This window comes from Penicillium angulare (assembly GCF_028827245.1).
Source record: "Penicillium angulare strain IBT 27051 chromosome Unknown utg000004l_segment0_segment0, whole genome shotgun sequence".
NCBI classification, from domain to species: domain Eukaryota; kingdom Fungi; phylum Ascomycota; class Eurotiomycetes; order Eurotiales; family Aspergillaceae; genus Penicillium; species Penicillium angulare.
Window position 1 is genome coordinate 6,647,798 of NW_026623163.1, and position 23,041 is coordinate 6,670,838.

General features: G+C 45.3%; 11 protein-coding genes across 11 annotated transcripts; 6 read left to right on the forward strand and 5 right to left on the reverse strand.

Moving 5' to 3' along the window:
• Positions 1-247: 247 nt before the first annotated feature.
• N7478_006388 (SprT family zinc-dependent metalloprotease) lies at positions 248-2,324 on the forward strand (the record flags this gene model as incomplete). The annotated part of the gene is made up of 2 exons (XM_056922602.1): positions 248-1,161; positions 1,220-2,324. 2 exons carry the CDS (start codon positions 248-250, stop codon positions 2,322-2,324), a joined length of 2,019 nt encoding a protein of 672 aa, XP_056780639.1.
• A 314-nt stretch (positions 2,325-2,638) lies between these two features.
• Positions 2,639-3,431, reverse strand: mog1 (Ran GTPase-binding protein MOG1; the record flags this gene model as incomplete). Its single annotated transcript, XM_056922603.1, has 2 exons — positions 2,639-3,290; positions 3,355-3,431. 2 exons carry the CDS (start codon positions 3,429-3,431, stop codon positions 2,639-2,641), a joined length of 729 nt encoding a protein of 242 aa, XP_056780640.1.
• Positions 3,432-4,824: 1,393 nt separating this feature from the next.
• N7478_006390 (uncharacterized protein) lies at positions 4,825-6,192 on the forward strand (the record flags this gene model as incomplete). The annotated part of the gene is made up of 2 exons (XM_056922604.1): positions 4,825-6,084; positions 6,139-6,192. The coding sequence occupies 2 exons, from the start codon at positions 4,825-4,827 to the stop codon at positions 6,190-6,192; spliced, it is 1,314 nt and encodes a 437-aa protein (XP_056780641.1).
• A 282-nt stretch (positions 6,193-6,474) lies between these two features.
• Positions 6,475-7,414, reverse strand: N7478_006391 (EI24 domain-containing protein; the record flags this gene model as incomplete). The annotated part of the gene is made up of 3 exons (XM_056922605.1): positions 6,475-6,592; positions 6,668-7,248; positions 7,313-7,414. 3 exons carry the CDS (start codon positions 7,412-7,414, stop codon positions 6,475-6,477), a joined length of 801 nt encoding a protein of 266 aa, XP_056780642.1.
• Positions 7,415-7,874: 460 nt separating this feature from the next.
• Positions 7,875-8,238, reverse strand: N7478_006392 (uncharacterized protein; the record flags this gene model as incomplete). Its single annotated transcript, XM_056922606.1, has 2 exons — positions 7,875-7,948; positions 8,040-8,238. The coding sequence occupies 2 exons, from the start codon at positions 8,236-8,238 to the stop codon at positions 7,875-7,877; spliced, it is 273 nt and encodes a 90-aa protein (XP_056780643.1).
• A 1,487-nt stretch (positions 8,239-9,725) lies between these two features.
• Positions 9,726-11,165, reverse strand: N7478_006393 (OSTA/TMEM184 family protein; the record flags this gene model as incomplete). Its single annotated transcript, XM_056922607.1, has 6 exons — positions 9,726-10,148; positions 10,213-10,362; positions 10,419-10,544; positions 10,627-10,879; positions 10,929-11,076; positions 11,144-11,165. The coding sequence occupies 6 exons, from the start codon at positions 11,163-11,165 to the stop codon at positions 9,726-9,728; spliced, it is 1,122 nt and encodes a 373-aa protein (XP_056780644.1).
• Positions 11,166-13,261: 2,096 nt separating this feature from the next.
• On the forward strand, positions 13,262-13,873 carry N7478_006394 (C6 zinc finger domain-containing protein; the record flags this gene model as incomplete). The annotated part of the gene is made up of 1 exon (XM_056922608.1): positions 13,262-13,873. The coding sequence occupies one exon, from the start codon at positions 13,262-13,264 to the stop codon at positions 13,871-13,873; it is 612 nt and encodes a 203-aa protein (XP_056780645.1).
• Positions 13,874-14,586: 713 nt separating this feature from the next.
• N7478_006395 (cytochrome P450) lies at positions 14,587-15,091 on the forward strand (the record flags this gene model as incomplete). The annotated part of the gene is made up of 3 exons (XM_056922609.1): positions 14,587-14,800; positions 14,857-14,939; positions 14,993-15,091. 3 exons carry the CDS (start codon positions 14,587-14,589, stop codon positions 15,089-15,091), a joined length of 396 nt encoding a protein of 131 aa, XP_056780646.1.
• Positions 15,092-15,612: 521 nt separating this feature from the next.
• On the forward strand, positions 15,613-16,562 carry N7478_006396 (cytochrome P450; the record flags this gene model as incomplete). Its single annotated transcript, XM_056922610.1, has 4 exons — positions 15,613-15,933; positions 15,996-16,106; positions 16,162-16,319; positions 16,382-16,562. The coding sequence occupies 4 exons, from the start codon at positions 15,613-15,615 to the stop codon at positions 16,560-16,562; spliced, it is 771 nt and encodes a 256-aa protein (XP_056780647.1).
• Positions 16,563-18,401: 1,839 nt separating this feature from the next.
• Positions 18,402-19,922, reverse strand: N7478_006397 (alpha-L-arabinofuranosidase B; the record flags this gene model as incomplete). The annotated part of the gene is made up of 1 exon (XM_056922611.1): positions 18,402-19,922. One exon carries the CDS (start codon positions 19,920-19,922, stop codon positions 18,402-18,404), a length of 1,521 nt encoding a protein of 506 aa, XP_056780648.1.
• Positions 19,923-21,726: 1,804 nt separating this feature from the next.
• On the forward strand, positions 21,727-22,122 carry N7478_006398 (uncharacterized protein; the record flags this gene model as incomplete). Its single annotated transcript, XM_056922612.1, has 1 exon — positions 21,727-22,122. One exon carries the CDS (start codon positions 21,727-21,729, stop codon positions 22,120-22,122), a length of 396 nt encoding a protein of 131 aa, XP_056780649.1.
• Between the last annotated feature and the right edge of the window lie 919 nt (positions 22,123-23,041).

A 23,041-nucleotide genomic window follows, 5' to 3' on the forward strand; every position in this document is an offset into this window, starting at 1 on the left:
GCCGATAACCGGTCATGCGCGATGCCGTTGCTGTGCCAACGAACATTCAGTGGAGATTGACAACACATTTTCCGACCATCAAAGAAATCTATCACCAACGAAAAGATTAGTGAATCTTCTTTGTGGCTGTTATGAGGAGCGCTCAATCTCCTTCTTATAGCGCCAAATAATCTTCTCTCTTGACGGACTGTGGTGACTTGAACATTATTATATATCAACCTTCCATCTGAACACCACCGAAATAGCGATGGCACGGCTCAACACAACGAATCCGTTGTCCACTCAACGGCCGCCTCAAAAGGCGGACTTGCCTCGACGAACTACTCCCTCGCATTCGATCTCGATGAGCAGTGAAAAGAAAATTGGGGCTCCCTTAGCCAAAGACCCAACGCGAAAACAGAAAAAGGAATCGGGCTTTCATTTCAATGTCTTTGCAGACGATGACCAATCCCTAACGTGCGGAGATCTGGAGGAGGATTTGAGCTCGTTATCTATATCTCCCACCAAACAGAAGAAAATAAGAACTCTCAAGACCGCCAAAGCGAACTCTCTACTCCTCCCTATGCAGCACAGACCCCGTCAGAGACCGAACATTAAGGTGGAGACAGATGACTATGAGAAGGAGAATGATCTATCAGAATATGGAACAGACTCCTATTCGAGAGGAGGAAGCCCTGTTCCACATAGATCGCCAATCAGACGAAACACTACCCGAACTCCTGCTATAAGCCGTACCCCGAGTGTACCTTCCAGAGAACCGAGCCCTGCATCCGAAGAAGAAGATGCGGGAGACAGTAGCTTCAATTCTTTGGACGATTTTGTTGTTAGTGACGATGATGAAGTCAGCTGTCATGAAACGTCCGACTCTGAGCCAGAAGTTGAGCCGGAGGTTCAACCAAAGTCGATATCACCACCCCCTCCACCATCCACTCGCAAGCGGCTTATGAGAGGTCGACGACCGAACTCATACAATGAAGGAACACACAAGGAATCTTCTCCTCTCGCTGAAGCTACGCTACCAAGTTATCTGAAGGTTTCTCCAAGTCCAGACCAGCAGATCCAAGAAGACCTTCGTCTTTCTACAACGCTCGAAGATCTCAGCATTCAAGACCTGCATAAAACATGCCCCACATGCCCCGATGATGAAACTCGTGGTGATTCGTAAGTGATTGAAACGGAAAAATAAAGCGTATGATGTTTGCTAACACATGATAATCAGGCCAGTGATCGACCTAGCATCAACCCCGTCAACTCCCCAAACGCCGAAAAAGACCCCTCCACGAAACCGAAGCCTCACTTCCAGCACGAAGAAGAACAGGATACCACCAACACCCCATCGTGAAAGTACTGAGGCTTTCTGGAACCAGACCGTCACCAATGACTGGGTCGATGTGCATTCACCCCAGAAGCCAAAGCACAAAAACCCCGAGAGCACAATGATTGAGCTTTTACAGGACTTTGACGATTCAGAGGATGATTCTTCACTCAAGAGCAAAGATTCAACAAGTCGAGAGGTCAGCCCTACGCCTGAAAATGAATCGCTGGGCGAGGCAAACACGACTAAATCAAACAAGACAAGCACGAAGAAGGCCGAGGCCGAGGGACGCAAAGCGGAGACTGCACAGCGTAAAGCAGAGAAGGCTCGCCTGGAGGCATTTGACGCCGTGAAAGATGACCTGGCTAACAAGTTCATCCGCGAGTTGGACACAATCGTCAATGGTGGGAAAATCCTCGAAATGACCGCACCGACTGGTGGCCTTGAAATCAGATGGTCAAAGTACCTGCAGACAACTGCTGGACGGGCGTCATACAAGCCCAGCTATGCTAGGTTATCCAGCGGACAGATGGATCGAAGTCACGTTGCTCGACACACAGCATTTATTGAGCTTGGCTCGCGTATCATTCAGGATGAAGACCGACTCGTGAATACCCTTGCCCACGAGTACTGCCATCTCGCAAACTATATGATAACTGGAATGCTGAACAACCCTCACGGTGCTGATTTCAAGAAATGGGGCAAAACCGTCGAAGACGCCATGGCAGATCACCCGAAGTATGGTGGTAAGATTACTGTGAAGACAACTCATTCGTACAAAATAGCATTCAAATACGAATGGAAGTGTGAGGGCTGTGGGCATATCTTTGGTCGTCACTCCAAGAGCATTGATCCCACAATGAAGGTTTGTCGCTGCCGAGGCCGACTCCAGCAAATCAAGCCAAAGCCTCGCAATGTCTCGCCTAAGAAGAAAGTAGCACAGCCCGGGTCGGTTCCTCTGCCTCAGATGGAGAGAGTAGTGATTGACCTTGAACAAATGGTACTGTAACGGATGGAAAGTACTGTGCTCTTTCGGGTATAAGTTCCTGTGTCTACTTTCGGTTTCCTTTCGCATTTATGGAGTTTAATTTCATTTGGCTTTCACGAAAGCCATGCAAATTTATAGCATTTCTGATTAGATTGAAATTTTCTGATTATTGTGATCATTGTCTGCCTAATTTTCTATATACTAGTATCTAATTACACTGCTAGCCCAGTATTCCATCCAATCCCGGTGTGCCAAAATCATTCCAGTGCGCTCCCATCTATCCATATCCGAATAATCCTCGACCTTAAATGCAACACTTTAAATATATAGCCCCTTTAAACAAATAGCGCCCAGTCTTGAATCTCGAGCTTCTCCTCAATGGCCTTCAAAGTATCCTCCGCAAGGGCTTCCTCCTTCGACAAGCCCTGTGGGTTTCCCTCTTTATCAAACTCCTCATGAGGAACATTAAAGAAAACCAAAAGATCCGTTTCTTGCACCTCCAGTCGCACAAGAAGGTAATGACATGTCAGAGACTTTGTAGGGGGCGCGCTAGATGAGCCTCCGTTCATCGAAACGCCTGAAACGGCCGAGCCTGACTCCACAGCAGGTTGCCGTTGATCTCTGCGCTGAGCGGCCGTCTTGAACTCCACAATGCCTTTGTATGCACTGATTGATGATCCGGAAGGTGCATTGGCAGTCAGGCTGCCTAGCTCCACTCGCCGCGGCGGGGCGACTACTTCCATAGCGTCGCCCTCGTCACAGAGATCGTGAAGATGGTACAAAGCAGCCGCCTGATTGATTGTATCGGGTGTTGCACTAGCTGCACTGCCGCTACCAGCTGCTAGACTGGGCTGCTGTTGGCTAAGGGTGGTGAAGGCGCTGAGCGCATCTTCTTCAGATACACGTTGGTTGATCTCAACAATAAGGTTGGATAGTGTGTTGGGTGAGAGAAAAAGTTCCTGGTGATCTGGAACCTCGCGAAGATCGCTGTGTTATTGGTTAGCAATAGATCTTTGAAGCTTCTTGAACATTTGGAGGGATTATCACTCACCTAGCGTCGATCCAGTTTGGTGGCAGTACACCTCGGATTGCCCCGCCGAAGAGAGGGACGCCTGTGTGCTGGGGCATAATGGAAAAATATGTCAAAAAGAAAGCCTTCGAGCTTTTTCTGAGATTCAGATTCTTTGGTTGCAGATCTCAAGCTCTTCAAGATGCTGATCTAGCTGGTCCGGTATAGGATTTTGATGCCAAGACCCCGCGATCCTTTTTTCCACTTGATTTTTTTGGGTTTCAAAGTTGAGGGTCCGTTAATGCCAGATGCAAGGCAGACAGGAATGTGATCAATTTTATAAAGAATTGCAAAGTTGGCCTGGAAGTGGGCCAAAGGTTTATTCTCAAGTTTTACTTGAGGTTCGAGGCTCTTATGTAGGGGAGATATGATCCAGGCAACGGTAGCGGGGGGCAGTCTTCCGCAACATGACGTTTCATGAACACTTTGCGGCCTGGCTCTCACATTAAATTCCACGCAAGACAACTAATTCCCATTCCTGGGGCTGAATTTTACAACGCTAAGAAATATGACTCAATTTAATTTATCCTCAAAACTACAACATGCAATTTTTTATTGTTTAATGTTCCGGTCTGTTTCCCCCACAATATATGCACGTGACTGTTATTGATGCCCAATAAGTAAGGCACAATATATCACTCAACATGAATCTATATAGACACTTGGGCATGATCTAGGAATTTAAGAATATATACGTAAGAGCATTTGAAGTTGATATACTATTTCGAGTCATTGGTGTCTTGAACGAACCCAAAAATGACTACTTCTGCCCAAAAAAGCGACATGGTGCCACCGACCTCGACAAATTCCCAGAAAGCCGAGCGGAAGAAAACACGGGATTCAGGTCAGGCCCGAGCGCCCATCTCACAAGATCTTCAGGGCGCATATCACGAGAGCTTTTCAGTTCATTAAGCGAGACTACAAAGAGTACAACGTACGCATAGCAAGGGCCAAAAAGAAGAAAGAAAGTAAAAGTACTTCTACCGCATCTTATGCATAGCTCCATGCAAAACCCGTGCGTATGCCCACGTTAAGGATCATCAACACGGTTACATTCGCTTTCTGATCCGCGACAACCGCTAAAATCGGGCCTTTTTCCTGATTGAATGATTTTTCGGTCTGCCCCGAAAGTTTTGTAATAATAATAAGCAAGATGCACCTTGGCACTAGCAGGGGTCGTCCTTCTTCAGGAAATAGCCTCCACCGGGCGGGGGACCTCCGGTGTTCGGCCCACTTTGAATCAAATCTTCGATCAGATAATCTCTAATCTCCGTGACAGTAATAATCAGCTGCCCTGCTCGCTTAAATGTTGACTCCGCTTGTTGTCTTGCTTTCTCTCTCTTTGCTTTGAACATTCCTTTGTTAAAAGCACATTCTTTTCTACACTTCAGCTTTGGGATCTCTGGCTTCACCAAGACCGGCAAAAGCGTGGTTATTACTGGTCTGAACAAAATGGCCGCCGAGGGTTTCCCGAAGGATCCTGATGCCTCGGATCCCGAGACACAGCATATCCTGCAAGGCACCGCCCACTTTCGCCGTCTAGGATGGAAACGTCTGACCATCATTTCGATCGTTGAGGCGATTGCTCTCGGTAGTCTTGGTTTGCCATCGGCCTTTGCAGCTGTCGGGATGGTCGCAGGCGTCATCTTGACAGTTGGTATTGGCTTGGTTGCCATGTATGCAGGATACATGATTGGTCAAGTTAAGCTCAAGTATCCTGAAGTTAGCCATTATGCAGACGTGGGCCGGCTTTTGATGGGCAACTGGGGATCGAAAGTGTTTATCGGTAGCTTCGTTGCCTTGCTGGTCTGCGTGATTGGATCGCATACTTTGACCGGGGCAATTGCTTTCCAGACTATCATTCAAACTGATTCCTGCTCGGTCATATTTAGCATTGTATCTGCTGCAATCTTGATGTTGCTCGCTATTCCACCGTCATTTGCTGAAATCGCCATACTGGGATATATCGACTTCGCCTCTATTATCATTGCTATCGGCGTTACAATGATTGCAACTGGGATCCAGAGTACTGGCACTTCAGATTGGTCTGCTTGGCCAAAACCTGGTATCTCTTTCTCTGCTGCTATCGTGGCTACCAATAACATCGTCTTCGCATATTCATTTGCAGGTTGTTTGCCTTCTTTTATGGAAGATATGCATACTCCCGAAGATTACACCAAAGCCATGCGATGGCTAGGAGGTGTCCAAATTATCATTTACACCCTCACCGGATCGATAATCTATGCGTTCGTCGGGCAGGGAGTACAATCACCAGCCTTGCTGTCAGCAGGGCCAAACTTGTCGCGAGTTGTTTTCGGTATAGCACTCCCGGTCATTTTTATCTCCGGTTCAATCAATACAACTGTGGTTTGCCGATACATTCACGGAAAGATGTACCAAAAGTCGATCACTCGTTTTATCAATACTCCCAAAGGTTGGATCTCATGGCTCAGCCTCGTCCTCCTCATTACAGTGTTGGCATGGGTTATTGCCGAAGCCGTTCCGATTTTCTCCGATCTATTATCCATCATCTCGGCTCTTTTTGTGTCTGGCCTGTCATTTTATATTCCACCAGTAATGTGGTATTTCCTTTTGAGGGAAGGCGCATGGTATGAAAAGCATAACTTGAAGACGGCCATGTGCAACGCGGTGGTGTTTGTGATTGGGATGATCATTTTTGGTTGTGGTACATATGCCAGTATCTATGAGCTGGTAAGTCTATCTTGGCCGATTGTTGACTACTTTATACTAACTCTATACCTCTAGGTCAAGGAATTCCGGTCGGGGTCCGTGGGTAAACCGTTTACATGCTCTGCCTAGGTGTGGGCCATTTTGACACATTCAAGTTGGCAACTCAGTTATATACACAACATAATAAATGTAAATATCTCTTAATAGAATAAAACAGGCTGTTCATGTCATCATTTATTATGACTAGTTATTTATGACTACCATTTTCCAAATCTCTCCGAAAATTCCCAAGTTCCTTTTTATTAAAGACTTCATGTGTACTGCTGGGTCGATTGGCTATCTGGAGACATTTGAACCCCAAGGAGTTTTCTGCAAGAGAGAAACCATTCAAACAAAGATACTTTCCGTGTATTACTTGCTTGCGTTCTCAATATCTGCAGCCCACAAGGACGCGCCGACAGTATTTGTAAATGAAAAGATTATAGAAGCAAATGGTATCATCTCCAGCGCAAAAGCCGCAATACCAAATCTATATGCGAGATAAAAGTCAGTGTTTTGCCCATTTAAAGTAAAACCTCAGAAGAAGGGACTGGCAACCACCTACCCAGTGTAAGCACCCCGGTTCTTCTCCACCCACTCTTCCCGCTCCAGGGAGTTCCAGCCTTTCAGCTGGAAATACCGAGCATGAAGTCCAGGACCAACGCGTTTGCCCTGAACAAGAATATACAACACTGTTCCGACGACAGGTATCAAATTCAAAGGCAAGAAAATCAACGATCTTAGCAACGCTTGGGGCTTGAAATTAGAGAAAGGCTTAGAAAATAGCTTGCCAAGTCTGGCGACTGCATCTCTCCCACCAAATTGAGGCTTGATCTGACGCCCCTGCGCAACTAGAGCTTCCTGTTCGCGCGCGATGAGCGTACCGTCGAAGGTGTCGACTAGGGCATCCTGGACCAGGAAAGAGCGCGAAAGAACATTTGTTAAAGTGGCACTTTCAGTCAGGACGAGTAATCCGGCAGATATAGCAGCTAGCGGGCCACTAGTGAATGCCATCACGGCCATTTGAGGCACGTAGGTGAAGAAAAACATGAAGGACGTTACACCCATGCCTAGACTGATGGTGCGGCCTGCGCGAGCCATAAAGGGGCCCCATAAGTCTTTATGGGTTGCAAAGAAAATTATTCCCTGGAAGGTCTTGTTAGTCTCTGAGGAATATGCTTGTCGGATTAGCCAAAGCTTCCAAGCTCACCTTGAATGGGTACAGATAAGCGCCTGATCTGAGGACGCCCTTAGAAGCCTCTTGGACACTTTTAGCTTCCGCCAAAGCAGCCTCTTTGATATGACTAGACATCGTATGGAAGACTTATTTCGCAGACAGTCAGGATATAAAGAGGGCGGGTTGTGTTTGATAGGGGTCTTGACGTTCCCGCGAATTTCTCTCATCCGGGAGAAACAAGCGGTGATGATGTCATCAGCCAACGATCCGGACCAACTTTTTGATCGAACGACCTGAACAACAACATAAGAATCAGATAGTGCAAAGAACTATCTAAGCTCTAATGTATTTCAATGCGAAGAGTAAAAAGGGAGAGAAATGAGAAAGAAGAAGTAGAAGTAGTTATTTGTTATTATGGCCCGCCCTTATCCCGTTATCTCGACCGGAGCTATCAATGTATGGTGCACTAGCATTGATGATCCATGTATTAATTACCCCTAGACGTCCCTATCACTCTAGTCGCTTCATTAAATTCCATTTCATGGGTCATTATTAATTTAATCGTAGTTGGCTGTTGCGTTGCACCTTTCTCCTGTCATTGTCGAGGGTATCGACGGACGGCAAGCATTAGGACGAGAGTCACTCCCGTGTCCCGGAAATCACCCGTTTCTGGAGATAGACAATTAGTATTAGAGCTTCACACCAGTCAGGTAGTACAGAAAGCCTTACCATTCCGTTATCATTTCTCTAGTATCCTGACCGGCATATCTGCCGGCAGGAAAGTTGTACTCATCCTCCCAACTCTCTTTAGCAGCCATCAGGGGCCCCCATTTTTTCTGTGTGTGTTTCAAATATTGCTTTATGCGCAAGACAGTAGACGTGTTTGGTGAAGACTGAGGGACGGCGTGTAGGCCCTCTGTGCTGGTATGGCTGGACCTGATCGAAGTAGATGTACTCATGTTGAAGGAAGGTGGGTGGAAAGGTAGAGTGTTCAAAGATCGATGAGAGTCTCTGTATTTATCTGAGAAGGGATCGTGGCACACTATTTATATATGTTTTGCATGTATTACCCAGTTGCCTTTTTAGATTCCGGTAAAAGCTTTTTTTCATCACATCCTGGTCTGGCTCAGCTCAGCCGTATAGTAGCAGCCTCTCGGGGGTTTACCGAGCCAATGCCGAGATATCTCCACACCGAGATAATCCCGCGCCTGTTGTCACCTCGCCACATGCCAGTGACTCTATATTTGAAATTAAGCAAGATATTATGAAATCCTTCTTGTTGGCCCTTCTTGTTGGCCCTTCTTGTTGGCCATTCTTGTTGGCCTCGCTTCAGATATCCCGTTATCTAGATCAATGCAAGAAAACAATGCGGGATAACGGCCAATTTCTAATATTCGGTAATTGGCGCGCATAGAAAAGCTGAATTTTCATCGGCACGGTTCACCTTCCAAGCTTCGGAGGTGGTACACAAGCCTTACAGGGATACCTGGGCAGCTTTGTTTCCTCACCTAGGTAGTATACCAAACGAAAGAGATGAACCAATTGTATTTTTTAGCTCACTTGTTGCGCCAAAACTAAACGGAAGCTTTTACATGAATGGCAGTTCAATACTCGAATTCAAAAATCTAACTGAATCATGACTGACGTAACATCCAAAAATAACTTGAACTATTTGATAAGTAAATAAGGGAGTGACCTAACTATAGCCTCAGGATATATCCTTCCCCTTCTCATTGCATAAAAAAATGAAACTCGAACAAACGCCAGAAACCAAGGAAAATGACTGACTCAAGCGACGAAAAGAGCTCTCAAAAACCGAACTAATATTCTATTGGCGTTTCCTACTTTTTCGTTTTTTCTTTCTTCTCTAACCTTACCTCATCGATGCATGTTGATTGAGTAACTTTATTTGATATTTTCATATAATCAGGGTATTGGCCTTTGAGTGGACCTAATAAGACTGTTTGATACATCCAATAGATGTTTTTCTCGAGCTTTTCACAACCATATTCAAATCTTATTAATAAGAACACCCTGCGGAATCTTCCCACCAATAGGTCTTGTAAAATACAGCACTCGAGAAACCAAAACATTTTAAAATCAAAATACACTCAAAGCAAAGTATACAAGCCAGGTCACTGCCAGAAGAGGATAGGATTCGAACAGAACAAACGCTCTTGGTGAATGGTACTTCTCAGCTTTTCAAATCAACCAAGAGAATTGGTAGGTTACAGGTCAAAGACTAGAACTTTACTATCCGATTCGAGACGTTGTATGTAAAATATGAAAGATGAATATCCCAAGGAAAAAGAAAGAAAATTTAAAGCGATCAAAAAGCAATTAAAAACACTTAACATAACTCAAGTATCATAATGCATCAATAATGTTCCAAAGTCTTCCTAAAGAGCGCCGGAAGTCTCCAATAATGCCAAGCCGTAATCCTCAATTAGCGGATCGGCTTGCCCATATCATACGCCTGCTCGTATGCCGTACTCGTAGAGTCCAAGTTATGGTACGTGTACGGGGGCGCAGTCGGAGGGGAGTACGACGTTCGTCCTTGAACAAGCGAGTCGCCGGAGTCGCCACCCTGCTTGCGCATCTCGGTCGCCATGCCAAAGGCAAACTTGATTGCGTGAAGTAACTCCATTGGGTTGTATACTCCAATCCAGGCTCGGTAGCCAAGGAATCCACCCTGGTAGGGACCAGCACCGATGTAAGGCGAGGTACGGTAAGCGTAGGGGAAAAATAGAGCAAATGGGACCATCTGAAGACAGGTGACAAGGTTGGGAATACCAATGTTGACGTCTGCATAGCTGAGAGTTGAGGTTTCCTTCAAAACATTGGTGGTTCGCAGAATTGTAAAAATGATCTAGCGAGACAAGGTTAGCTTCAAGCTCCACTGGGTTTTATGCTGAGAGTAGAGGCCATCATACTGATTCGAGGAACGCTAGACCGACGATCAATTTGAAGGCCAGCAACTTTGCGAGCGGCTGATGCGATGCCAAAAATGTCTTGAGGGATTTGTAGAATTTTAAAACAGCCAAAACAGCAACTGCTACCGAGATTGTGGAAATAACCATCAACTTTTGAAAAGGGTCAGTCAGAGAAGTGATGCATGTTTGAAAATCGGGTTTCTTACCCAAATGTGTGCAAAATAGGGTTTGTTGCTGTCTAGGCAGTAAATTTTAGCCGCTTGGGTGATATCGGTTGCAACAGCAACGAGTAGTGAGACTACTGGATACTGAACGATAGCAATCCATTGTTTCTACGGGGAGAAGGTCATTAGAATAGCTCTCTCGGGAAGAAAAATTGCTAGATCTTGGTAGCTTGAGATTGAGGATACGCACTCGGAACCATTCCAATCCCGTTACATGGGATTTGCCAGACTTTTGAGGTGCCTCAAAAGCCGCGAAAAAGACGTTTACGTCACATTGAGAATCGCTTGCAATGAACTGGCACATGAGTAAGAAGAAAGTCCCCAGCGCACAGGCTTGGAAGAAGTCAAGCCATGGGTCCAATGATGCGTAGGCGTGTGGGAAGCAAATGGAGAGAAAAGATACAACGGCGTATAGCGGAAGAAGCAAGCATATTTTCATAATTCTTTTATAATTAGCTTGACAATACCAATGAATAGAAATGGTAAACTTACTTGATCTGCTCTCTTGGCTTGCTCAAATGTATTGAGTGCCAAAACATGAGGCCGAAAATGATCACACAGACAAGTGCAGTGCAAACTCCTGATATCATCATGTTGAGATGATAGAAATAAACATCGCCCACGACAGGCTCGGGTGCCTCTAAACATCATATCAGCATTCAAGGTCTTGGAGAAAACATTTAAGGAGTCAGAAAGACAGAACATACGTTTGGCAAACGTGGTGGGCATAGGGCATGTGTGATTAGTGCTGCCACTGTGGTGAAAAAGACCCATGATGGTTCAAGTTCAAGTTGGCGAAGACCTCGGGAACTTGAAGAAATCGATGTATACTATAGTTCAACTTGAAGCTGACAAGGATATACTAATGGGTTGAACACCGGTAGTAATTGACCGAAACGATAGTTCGGAGACTTTAGACAATGAAGACCAGAGTGAGATTGTTTCAAGGCAATGTTGTAGAGAAAAAAGAATAGAAGAATAGAGAAATCGAAGCATCTTAGGAGTCTTTTAAACCTTTCGATACAGGGCTGTGAATCGCCGCCAAGATCAGCGGTGGATCTTTCCAGCAAGCTTAGACTCATTCTGCGCCACGTTATTGTTCAGCCTGGGCCAAATTCACATTGAAGATGAAGAAACTTGACCTAAACAAGAGAAGCGTTTCGAGATAATTTTAAGATGCTTCAAGCTTATCTTGGCTGTGCGCCGATCACATACTTTATATAGTATAGCTTCGAATCAGTTTCCCCAATAGGGTTAGCGTGATTCTGCCATCCTTGCCGTAGGTCGCTGATCACCACGTAAAATCACGAAATAGACCCTTCGACAGGCTTTTTTTTTATGGGAATAATTGGACCACAGAAGATGATGCCATCAGCTGAAGAGGTTCGTCCTTACGATTTGTTGGACCCATTTGGAATGGAGCATGTTTCGAATCTTGGGGTGTTGGGAGGTCCAGTTGTCGTGGGGAGCGACCATAAAGGAGGTTAAGCTAAACCTTATCTGGTATCAGAACAGCCTTGAACAAATAGTAGTACTAGGCCTATTAATCCTCGTGATGTGGACACCCTATTTCCAAGTTTAAGCTTAGTTGAGATTAATAGGTATAAAGTCTGTGTTGCTTGGAAAATAATTATTAATTCCAAGATTGACTGCACAGAAAAAATCGTTCAAATAGTATCTAAATGGATTCTATAAATAAACAAAGTACATCTAAGGAGACCGACAACCTTGGAATTTGCGTAATTGGTAATTCTAAAGAGATACCTACTGGCTCCGAGTCACGGTCCTCATTCTACCAGCCCTTAAGAATGATGCCACAAATAATTTGAAGCCATCTGCATTCAAGTTCTTCAAATTCTTAAGCTTCCTGTGACTCAGCTCAAGGTGGGGGCGGAGCGGGAACGTTTCTTTCGTGACCAAATGAACCTTGGTGTCACCTCTAATATTTACTTTCAAGCACATCAATTTCTTTGCGCAAAGACTCTTTAACGGTCGCAGATTTCAAGCACTACGAAGGGAATGCCGCTGAGATGCCCCGTCAGGGAATTCGTCGCCACCACACAGGCTGTATCACTTGCAAGTCAGTACAAAGAAGCCATACGGTCCCTCGGAATGTTGTTGTTGGCTAAAGGTCGACTAGGGTGCGACGAGTCAAATGTGACGAAACAAAACCATTTTGTATGAAGTGTACATCATCCGGTCGCAAATGTGATGGCTATAGCGTATGGGTGCCAAAAGCCCTGCGGCTATACCAACCCTCCGCAATTCCAGCCGCTACAGTCCTGGAAATCGAAAACCTGGGCTTCTATCGCTGCATGGTGGCCCCGACTCTAGCTGGTCCACTGCCTCGCAACTTTTGGACCCACATGGTTCCTCAGATGATGCACCATGAAACGGCAATCATGCATGCGACTATAGCAATATCCTCCTTATTCAAAAATTCCCAAGGTCTGCTGACCGACATGTCGAAAGGAACATCTGCCATTTCCCATTACAATACTGCCATCCAACAAGTCATTTTATCGCGGCATGAAAGCCTTGATACAGTAGTCATAACATGCATTCTCTTTATAAGTATTGAGCTGCTCCGCGGAAATCTGAAAGGAGCATGGATGCATTACCGTCACGGTAGGGAGGTCCTAGCGTCATACAATGCCCCTCAACAATTATTAGGTATTTTTCGTCAACTTAATACTTTCGCGCTCTTTTTCTTCGATACTTTTGGTCTATCGCCCATACATAAGGCTGGATTTCCACCTCCAAGTGGCCCATTTACCAACATCACACAGGCCCAAGAATCACTTGATTTTTTATTATACAGATCCATGAAAATTGCCTTCGATCTTGGCAAGGGAGCTTCGACAGGATACGTTCGTCGAGGGGTTTCGCGCAGGAGGAAATTACGTGATGACCTGAAAACTTGGTCCTCTACAGTTTCTTCACTGAAGCGAGACTCCACTCAAAATGAAGCCCTCTACCAAGCTCTGGAAGCCCGATCGCTTGTATGCGGAATATGGACAGACCCGGCTCTTTATGACTATCAAGAGCACTATTCAAAACCGGGGGAATCAAACGTCGGGAATATCGGAGACTTTTTTTCCAGTACACAGGTTCCTACAGTTTTGAATTTTATGCTCAAGGAAAGCCAAAATTTGAAACTTCAACTTGCGGCATTAGCTTTGCTGAGAGCCAAATGCTATGCATCCAAGATGGCGGGGGATTGCAAAACATTCTACGATACTGCTAAAAAAGCTATCGAAGACGACTATGACATTGCATTAAGCTCAGGATGGAACGAGGCAAATGAACTGGATAATTTGATGGGGATCAGGAAAGAAGCGCCCCAGACTAACTTCAAAGGCGCCCAATTTCGCTGCCCTTGGGTTTTTGTGGTACTTGATGTCTGTGATAGAGTGGGTCAGTCTATCGCTCAATGAGACTCTGGCGAAATGTTTCGTCAGTGTAAACACATGTAAGATAAGAAATATAGCGTTGTAATAAATGCGGGTTGAGATTAGTTCAATTCATTTTGGTCTCCAGCCTATCAGTAGAGCAACTCGCCCGTCGGGTGAGTCTACCCAGAGAGTGGAATGTAGCACTTTTCACCCAAGCGAGGCCCTAACCGAGCCATTAAGATGAAACGTTTAGTTCTTGCATAAAGCACCATTAATAGAGCCTATTAATGACAGGAACCACGTAAATGTGGATTCGTATTACCTTGCATTTCATTGGTGCTGAGCGACCTTGCCGTTAGGTGACTAGCAGGAAAGCGGGTCGGGACGGCAGGATCCTGAGGACTAAATTATGGAACCCCTCTCGAAGAGGCGACCTATACTGAAAAAGGGAAAGATGCCAAAAGCCGGCATAAATATTGAGGCCTAGATATGCCGATCAACTATGAATATGTGTACCTTATTGGTCGCTAGCCCTTCGGTTCTTTGCTCATATATTCCAAGGTTGCTATATGCTCACTAGTGGGCAAATCAGTGGCGACTCATAATAGATACCTAGGTCCGTGTCCCGTCCTTGAGAAAAGTACATGAAAGATATCATACGTATAAGTGGGCCGTGAGGCCCCGGACACCCCACTAATACATTCGAACTCAATTTCAAAGCCCAGCTCCGTGGTTACGGATTGATTTCGATCAAGATGGATTACAAAATGATGCCTCTTGCTCTATGCGGTCTATTCATGACCTACATCGTGTATATGATCGTGTACCGCCTCTACTTCCATCCACTGGCCAGATTTCCGGGTCCCAAGATGGCTGCCATGACAAAGTACTACGAAGGATTTTATGATCTAATCAAAAGCCCGGGGGGTCAATTTATGTATGAGCTAAACAGAATGCACAAGCAATATGGTATGAGGAGTTCCATCCCTGAGATTCAGAGACTTCCTTTTCTCATCCTTCTCCAGGTCCTATTGTGAGAATTAATCCGGACGAGCTACATATCCAGGACTCTGGATACATTGATACGCTTTACTGTGCGCCACTAAAAGTGAGTGATCGATCGCGATGTGTAACAAAAAAGAACTTTTCTCACGTCAATAGGGGAAGCGTGATAAGTATCCACCAACTGCAAATATGGTAGGGACACCGAAGGGAGGTACGTTGGAACTATCTAGATTCGCTGAAATGGTGACAAAGTAGACCAAATGAAACGAAGTGACATAGAAAATTGCTGACAGTATAGTTTTTGGCACGATCGATCACGACTTGCATCGGAAGAGAAAGGCGGCAATAAGTCCTTTCTTTTCAAAAGCAACAGTCATGAATGCCGAGGCTTTAATCAATCAAAACGCGAGACTTCTATGCAACACCATTAGGTCCCAGATAACTCGCCGGGGCTTTGCTGAAATAAGGCCCAACTTTCTTGCATATGCCACCGATAACCTTTGCGAACATGCCTTCTCAAACATTCGCCTCGATTTGTTAAAATCGGAGGAACGGGCCAGACTATGGATGGATTCTATACATGCAGTTGCGGTAGTAACTCCCTTAGCAAAGCAGTTTCCATGGACGCTTCCAGCCTCCATGAAGTTGCCGTTAGCTGCGTTAAATCTGATAACACCTATCATGGCACGGATCGCGGCATTGAGAAAAGTAAGATATCCCATGCTATTGAAGGTTGGTTGGAGCTCTTGCTGATCTCCATCAACCACTGAAAGAGAATGGATGAACAAGCCGAGCTCGCTACCGAACGGTTCTCAACATCGAGCGACGAAAAGAAGATACCCGATCTCTTTGATAAAATTCTGTTAAGCAAAAGCTTACCAGATGATCAAAAATCGGCAGAGTTTATTGCGCAGAGTGGGTTTGAGGTCATAGCAGCGGGAGGGGAGACATCAGCCCGGATACTTTCAACAGCGACTTTTCATATGTTGTCCAATAAAGATACAGTTCTTGCGCGGCTCGTGGAAGAGCTCAAAGACGCTGCCTTGGACCAGAACACTGCTCTAGAATTGAGGACTCTAGACAATCTTCCATGGCTAGTCCGTCAAGCCACAATCCCATTTTTCCTTTGCAGAACGCCAAACTGACTAGCAGTAAACAGACAGCTATTGTGAAAGAATCCCTTCGCATCTCTTCAGTCGTCACATCTCGATCACCTCTTATATCCTCGAGTCAGGCCTTGCAATACCAAGAATGGACGATCCCAGCGGGTGTAAGTTATGAATATCAATAAATCACGAACATGGAAGCTAACTCGGCTGCTGTAGACGCCTGTTAGCATGTGTTTTCGTGACCTTTTGCTAGATCCAAGCATTTTCCCCGATCCTCATGACTTCCGTCCTGAGCGCTGGCTCGATCCAACACCAGAAATGGAGCGCGCATATGTCCCGTTTGGCCGGGGATCGCGCATGTGTGTGGGGATGAAGTAAGCTTCTTATTATTATTATGCAGATACCTATGAAAATGGAAGACTAATATACGTGATAGTTTCGCACTCGCAGAAATCTATATATGCCTTGCGCATTTGGTCCGTGATTTGGATTTGGACCTTTATGACACTGTGAAGGAAAGAGATTTCGATATAGTTCGTGACTGTTTCGTCGGGGAGGTTTCTCCAGCTAGTAAGGGCGTCCGAGTCACATTTGCCCCTGTTAATGGATCTCTGTGATGTTGCAGTGACGGATAGGGAGAATTCTGCTTTTTACGGAACAGCTTGTCTAACAGAGTTTCAAGGGAATGTTAAGCTGGGATCTATGTAATCGAAATTATATATCTGATCGTCCGCCATCTCGCGATGGACTTTTCGACGAGATGTTGGAAGCCGGTGAGAAATTCGTCGGCGAGGCGAATCTGATTTAGGCATAGTGGGTTCCTTGATTCGACAAATGAGGATAATGAAAGTATGACTAATTTGAAACAAAAAAAGAAGCTCGCGTTCTCATTCCCTTTCACCGCTACCCCTATTTTCAGTAAAGTAACCGTTCGAAAGAAAGTTTGTGGACGTGTCGTTCACCAGTTTGTTCATGGACGCACTTTCAGGGATTAGTAAAGATTGATGGTTTTCATCCCTATCCCACGCACCGCAGATATTTGAAGGGAGTCGAATATCAAAGAGAATCAAGGCAATTATCATAGTCCTGTCCTTACAGTGGACTAGAAACAACACAAAAAGAACCCCAGGAAGCTGCCCGCCTTGTGAACGTACGGCACCGAGTGTATGACTCTTTCGCCGCCTATTGCGACGCTTTTGTCGCCACCCACAGAACGAAGCCCGAGGAACACGCTATTGCCGTAGAAATTGCTGAAGGATACATGAAACACATCAGTGTTTCAACCTACGTGAACACCAATGGCGTCGATTACCATTCCATCAGCCTACTCAAGAATCCACCCCCAGATAGAGCAAGCCACATCAACAACCCAAGGTATCAAAACCAAAATCAGAGCCAGAATCAAATGAAAACTGCCTGTGGCACACATACACTGTCTCGGGCGTTCCAGTCAAATTGCCATCTGCATCAAAAAAGGGGGGCATTGTTGAGGCTAGCGTCCTTGTCGAACGCGAAGTCGAGCTCCAAACAATGGCGAAGCCAGATTACTGCCGTCCAAGTAAAAAAGGACCAGATCCTGGGTGTCAGGGCTAGTGTCGGCCCTCAAAGTGCACCAGACTGCCAAGATGTAGTAATTGTGGGCAGCCGATGATCAAACATATTGGGCCTATTGGGAATAAATGCGGAAAAACGTCTCACTGTGTCAATTGTCACTACCCACACCCTGCAGATGATCCAGAGTGTTTGGTGGCTTCGTCAAATCTTCAAGTTAAGATTTCGAAGGAAGGGCTTCAGAGAATTCGGGCAGTTGGAAACGCGTTATATTGGGCAAAGAAAATCAAAGCTGACAGGAATCTTTTAAGGTTACCTCAAGAGCGAGATTTTGAAGAGGTTACATTAAATTGTAATAAAATTAGCACACGCGGACAGTTTTACAACCTCCAATGATCTCGGCTACACCATGGGGGAAGACAGTTGATAGTTTGGACAAATGAGGTCGTATTAATTTCAGATGCTAAATCTCACAGATACATTTATGAATACATAATAGATCAGCAATCGCCGCGCGGCGGTTGGCAATCAACTTGAAATCTACAATTATAATCTCAAGTTATGGCTCGAGAGGTAGTATTAGCTTCACTGAGTTCAACTTAAATTTTGGAAATAGCCTGATTTAAAAGCCATTGGGCATCGATCAGAGCCAAGGCCTTTTATGTAAATTTCTCAAACTTGAAAACTTGAAAATTTGATATACTAGAGGGGCATCTTCAATAATATTGTAACACACTGGCAAGATATTCAAAGTTTGAAGAAGAACAAAATATAGACTCGGAGTAGAGCAGCACGACCTCAGAAGACATGGAGTCAGGCGTGTTAACCAAAATTTGAATTTATGAAAAAGATCAATATCAATTGGCGTTATTTATCTGTCCATATATCCACTTACAGAAGCAGGCTTAGGCAAAGCCAGTGCTGATCAGCCAGCTCACATCGTCGGTAAAAGATGCCGTGGCATCAAATGCTTGAACCCCACCATTACTTGCAGCGTAAAGCACGTTTTCGTAGTGGCGGAAGTAGCGAGTAGGATAGCTCCAGGATCGAAGTGAGTTAGTGGTACTTTCACCATCCAACCCACTCAGTGGACAGAAGGTAGCATCCTCGTAGAACTGCTTTGTACCATCGTTGGCATTGAGCAGTAATGCAAAGTTATAGTGTCTGATGTAGCTTCCAGGTGTATCAACAGACTCAAATGAGAAACAAGCGCTGTTAGCAAGACCTGTTGTAACAGTCCAACTAGCCTGCTGCTTGAGGGTGGTTGAGCTGGACGAAGAAACGACTTGAGTATTAACGGTCGTCCCGGTGTGGGCAATGTAGCGATCAGTGTAGCCGGAGGTAGTGGCCTGGAGCGAGATTGATTTTCCGGCAGTGAGAGACGGGCCACTGGTAAGTGATGTGATCGCATACTTGGCAGCGACAATATTAGCTTGTACCGAGGCTTCAGTAGAATCGGATGGGTAACCTGAGGTCATCACACCCTCGTAGAATGTGCCTTGGGCACCGTTGCTGTTATCGCCGCCAATACCAAGGATGATGGCACCCTCTTTCTTCATTGGGTTATAACCGCTTGGTCGCACTCCACTGTAGTATGTGGAAAGGGAGCCAGATGCGGCATTTCCACCCCGAATTGCCCACTCGTTTGACTCACCCTTGACCATGGCGGTAAGGAATCGAGAAGAAATGGATGGATCAGCAGTATTGCTGGTGGCGCTTACGCCGGAGAATAGACCATTCTCAAGATCAGCCATAACCCAAGGCCCATTCCCAGCGCCGTATCCCCACACAGTGCTGTCACCGAAGTAGATAGCTTCCATGTGTGCGTCACCTGTATCCGTACTGCTAGTCTCAGCATTGCCGTAGTCAAAGCAGCATGCACTGTTGTAGTGGGTGCCGTCGAGAACTGCATACATTCCCTCCGCTTCATCCCCGGTAGCCGTGGCGCTCGCGTCATTGTTGCGGTACCCAGTGCCAGGGGACACGAAAACACCATATGCCTTTTGTCCGTTCAGAGTCACGGGTGCGCCGATGGCGCCAGCTAGATTGTCATATCCATTGGACTCTGGTCCAGAAAAGCCTCCGGGTGGTGCTTGGGTGAGATGATTGCCTTGGCCAGATTGATCATAAATGATGGTAATGAGACAGGTTGTGTTCTCACAGAAGGTGTCTTGGGCTGCGGCATTTGCAACACCGCCGGCGGAAAGCGGTGCAATGTTCAGAGTGGTAGAGTCGGAGGCACGCTCAACTTGGTAAAGGGAGCCTTTGTAGGCACTGTATAAAGCCCGAGTAGTACTGTGAGCTGCAACACAGGGGGTATCTCCGGAAGCATAAAGGTCGCAAGGCCCAGCAATGGCAAGGGAGGCTGAGGCAACAAGGCCTATAGCAACCATGCGAGCATGTCGCGAGCTTAATCTTGAAGTCATATTTGGAATGGCTCTTCGGGGTAAAAAGAAACCCGCGATTTAAAACCAATGGTGAGACACTGAGTAGTCACTGCAAAACAGCCCATATACGTGGGATCAAGTCGATCTTTTATAGTTGTCCGTCCTGTACCTCCAAAGTAGCCATTCCAAAAGCAGGAGTGGCGTACGGTTTTCATGCAGCGGGGATTTTCCTCCAATAATTGAATCCGAAGTATTCAAATACACACAAATATTGACTCGGTTGATAATAAAGAAGTTTAGGCTTCTGAAAATCAGTAAACAGTGGGTCTAAAATGAATCTTGAACCTAGCTAACACTTCTTCACAACAAGAAAGTGCGTAGATCAAGTCCTTATTCCAGCATGTAAACAGATCCACCCAAATAAAATGATCGCCTACGTGCTTTGATATATCTTATGAAAGAGCTTCACGGCCACTGTGAGGTCCATTTGAGTGTGAAAAGTAACATTCTAGAATCAACGGGTATATTTCCGCCATTCCAAAGCAGGTACCCCACCTAATGCGCAGGTGATGAGTGTCATCAGAGCAACAAGGGTCTCAAAAGACTCACCCCACCGGGGTTTTGCCCATTACTCCCGTCGAGGTATTTAACCGATGTGAACTAATGTAGTTAAAACCAAGAAATGAATCAGGGGAGAAATAAACATCGTCAGAGTAGGATTGTGGCGCCGAGCAACTCATGTGTGAGGTGGAGGGAAAGGTACCCGCGCCTCCCGGGGCGTTGGCCTAGTATTCATTGGGGCGCGGGGCCCCGGATGAGGGATGAGGGGTACATACATCGGTATATTGCACCCTCGGCAAAGAAGGTCTTCAGGGTCCTTCACGATTCATTTACCAGCCACGCTACAACAGTGTTAATTTTAAAATTACAACACGCCCTGCATATATGATTTGATAATTATCGCCCACTTTAACCTGCTAGATTTATGTGTTACTGCAGTCAATGTTTTGGTATGGTATGATCCAATCCTAATTAAATCACAGCTACATCGCAACGTTTAAATAGAAGTTTATCTGCCATAGAGATAAGTGTCTCATTATTCGTCAAATTGAACTGAATTTCGTTCCCGATTACAAGATATTAAATGTTATGGAAAGTAATAGGAGAAAGCAGAATGTAGAAATGCCTTTTCAAGCTCCCGAAAAGAATACTATCTACTGCCTCGTCACACTCTCCTACTCTCCGTGCATACCGTTATTTGCATGACAAACCCTCTCAAACTAGTAGCTGAGATCACTTTCTCAATTTTCCTGTCTGGAAGGTGAAAAGCCCGACTTTGCCAAAGTATAATTTTGGTAAATACTAAAGTTTCCATGGAGGTGATTGTCCACTACGAAGCGAGTGAGATGGGCAGGTACCATGTCTTCATATATTAGTTTCTGAATGATGTTTTAGTTGTTGACGACTGGACTAAAAAAACAATGTTATACATCAAAGATCTTCAGAGGAGATATCCGACTCATGAACCTCATAGAAATGTAGAACTGAAAGCAAAACAAAGGTATTATGGGACTGGCGTCAGATTTCCGGTAGTTTGCGGGGTAAACTAATCGGCTTCCAATTCCCGGTCGCACTGGGGAATGCATTCTGGACTACGGCCAACAACGCCGATCTCCCAATTCCCTACAGATAAATGCCTATACTGTCGGGTTGCGATACCCCCTATTCTGACCGTCGCACTACGATATGAAGTTATAAAGCTACACCCAACTTGAATAAACATCCATCCGAACTCTACTTCCAACCACTCCCCTCACCTTCTCATTAACATTCCCACCTGCAAATGGCGACGAAAATAATTTCTTATGATGTTAAACCAACCAAATTGATTCCAAACTCGCCGAAGCCCCTTTTGCTTTACAAGGGTTGTTTTCTCCGGGATGGGAAAGTCGATGCTGCCCTTGCTTTCGACACTTTCCATAAAAATGGATGGGATACGCAGTGGTTCGTGACATATGGTCACTATCAACGCTCACGCTACCACCCCGCTACTCATGAAGCGATGGTGGTCATGTCTGGCCCTGGAAAAATTCGTTGGGGTACTGCAGATTTTGGTGATGATCCTGAAAAGCATACATACGGCACTGCATCTGAGGATGGTGCATTATATACCGATGTCGAAGTTGGGCACGTTTTTTGTTATTCCAGCTGGTGTAACGCACAAATCCTACGATCTTAACGCGCCTAATTCTGCCCCTATACAATTGGCTAGCAGAAGTGGGCATGCAATTTAGTCGGACGACCCCGCGATATTTGTCAGAGAAGTCAAGATTTCAGGCTTTACTATGATGGGCATCTACCCTGCGGTATGACTTGGGAATGATCAGAAGGGGGTGATCATGATGGAAAAAATGAATCTGTCTGGATTGTCCCAAATCCTGAATTGGACCCTGTTCTAGGCGGGGATGGAGGTATCAACAAATATTGGAAAAACCGACACGCAGTTTTGTAATTGTGTTTTGTTGAATTTTCCCAGAAATGAGTTGCTACGAATGATGGTTGTTTTGCTTTATTCTCAAATTTTGATACGTATCTAGAAAGAAGGTCAACTAGAATGATACAATTGCTTCAATCATGTTGTCTTCCAAAGTCAAGGTTCAATTATTAGATCTGGGCTACAAAGAAGCTATTGTACTGGTTCAATATTCTTTGACCATACTTTGTGTTTCTCACGTGTTCGCCATTCTAGCCTACAGATGTCTTTGTTCAAATATAACACTCCGATACCTGGCTATCAAGCGCGTCCGATCCGACCATCGCGGACTCGGATGTAATACCGAGTGCTCCACTGCCCGGTTCCACTGTAGTTCGGCGAAACAAGCCGTAGTGTGAAAAGCATCACTTATTTCACGTAACCTAGAAATGCCTCTCTCAGACTTCAGACATTGTAGAAATTGTGACATATGTCATGTTTGATCTGTTGTGGCAGGTAGTCCGGTATGATAACAAAGTTCCTTTCCATGAGTTTTCCAATCATGAGTGATAGAAAGAATGGAAATGGATTGAAGAATATCTAAGTGCTTGTATGATTGTTGGGAGAATATCTAGGACCAGTCAGCCATTATAAATGAATTCTTCAATCGCCTTGGGGTTTTTAA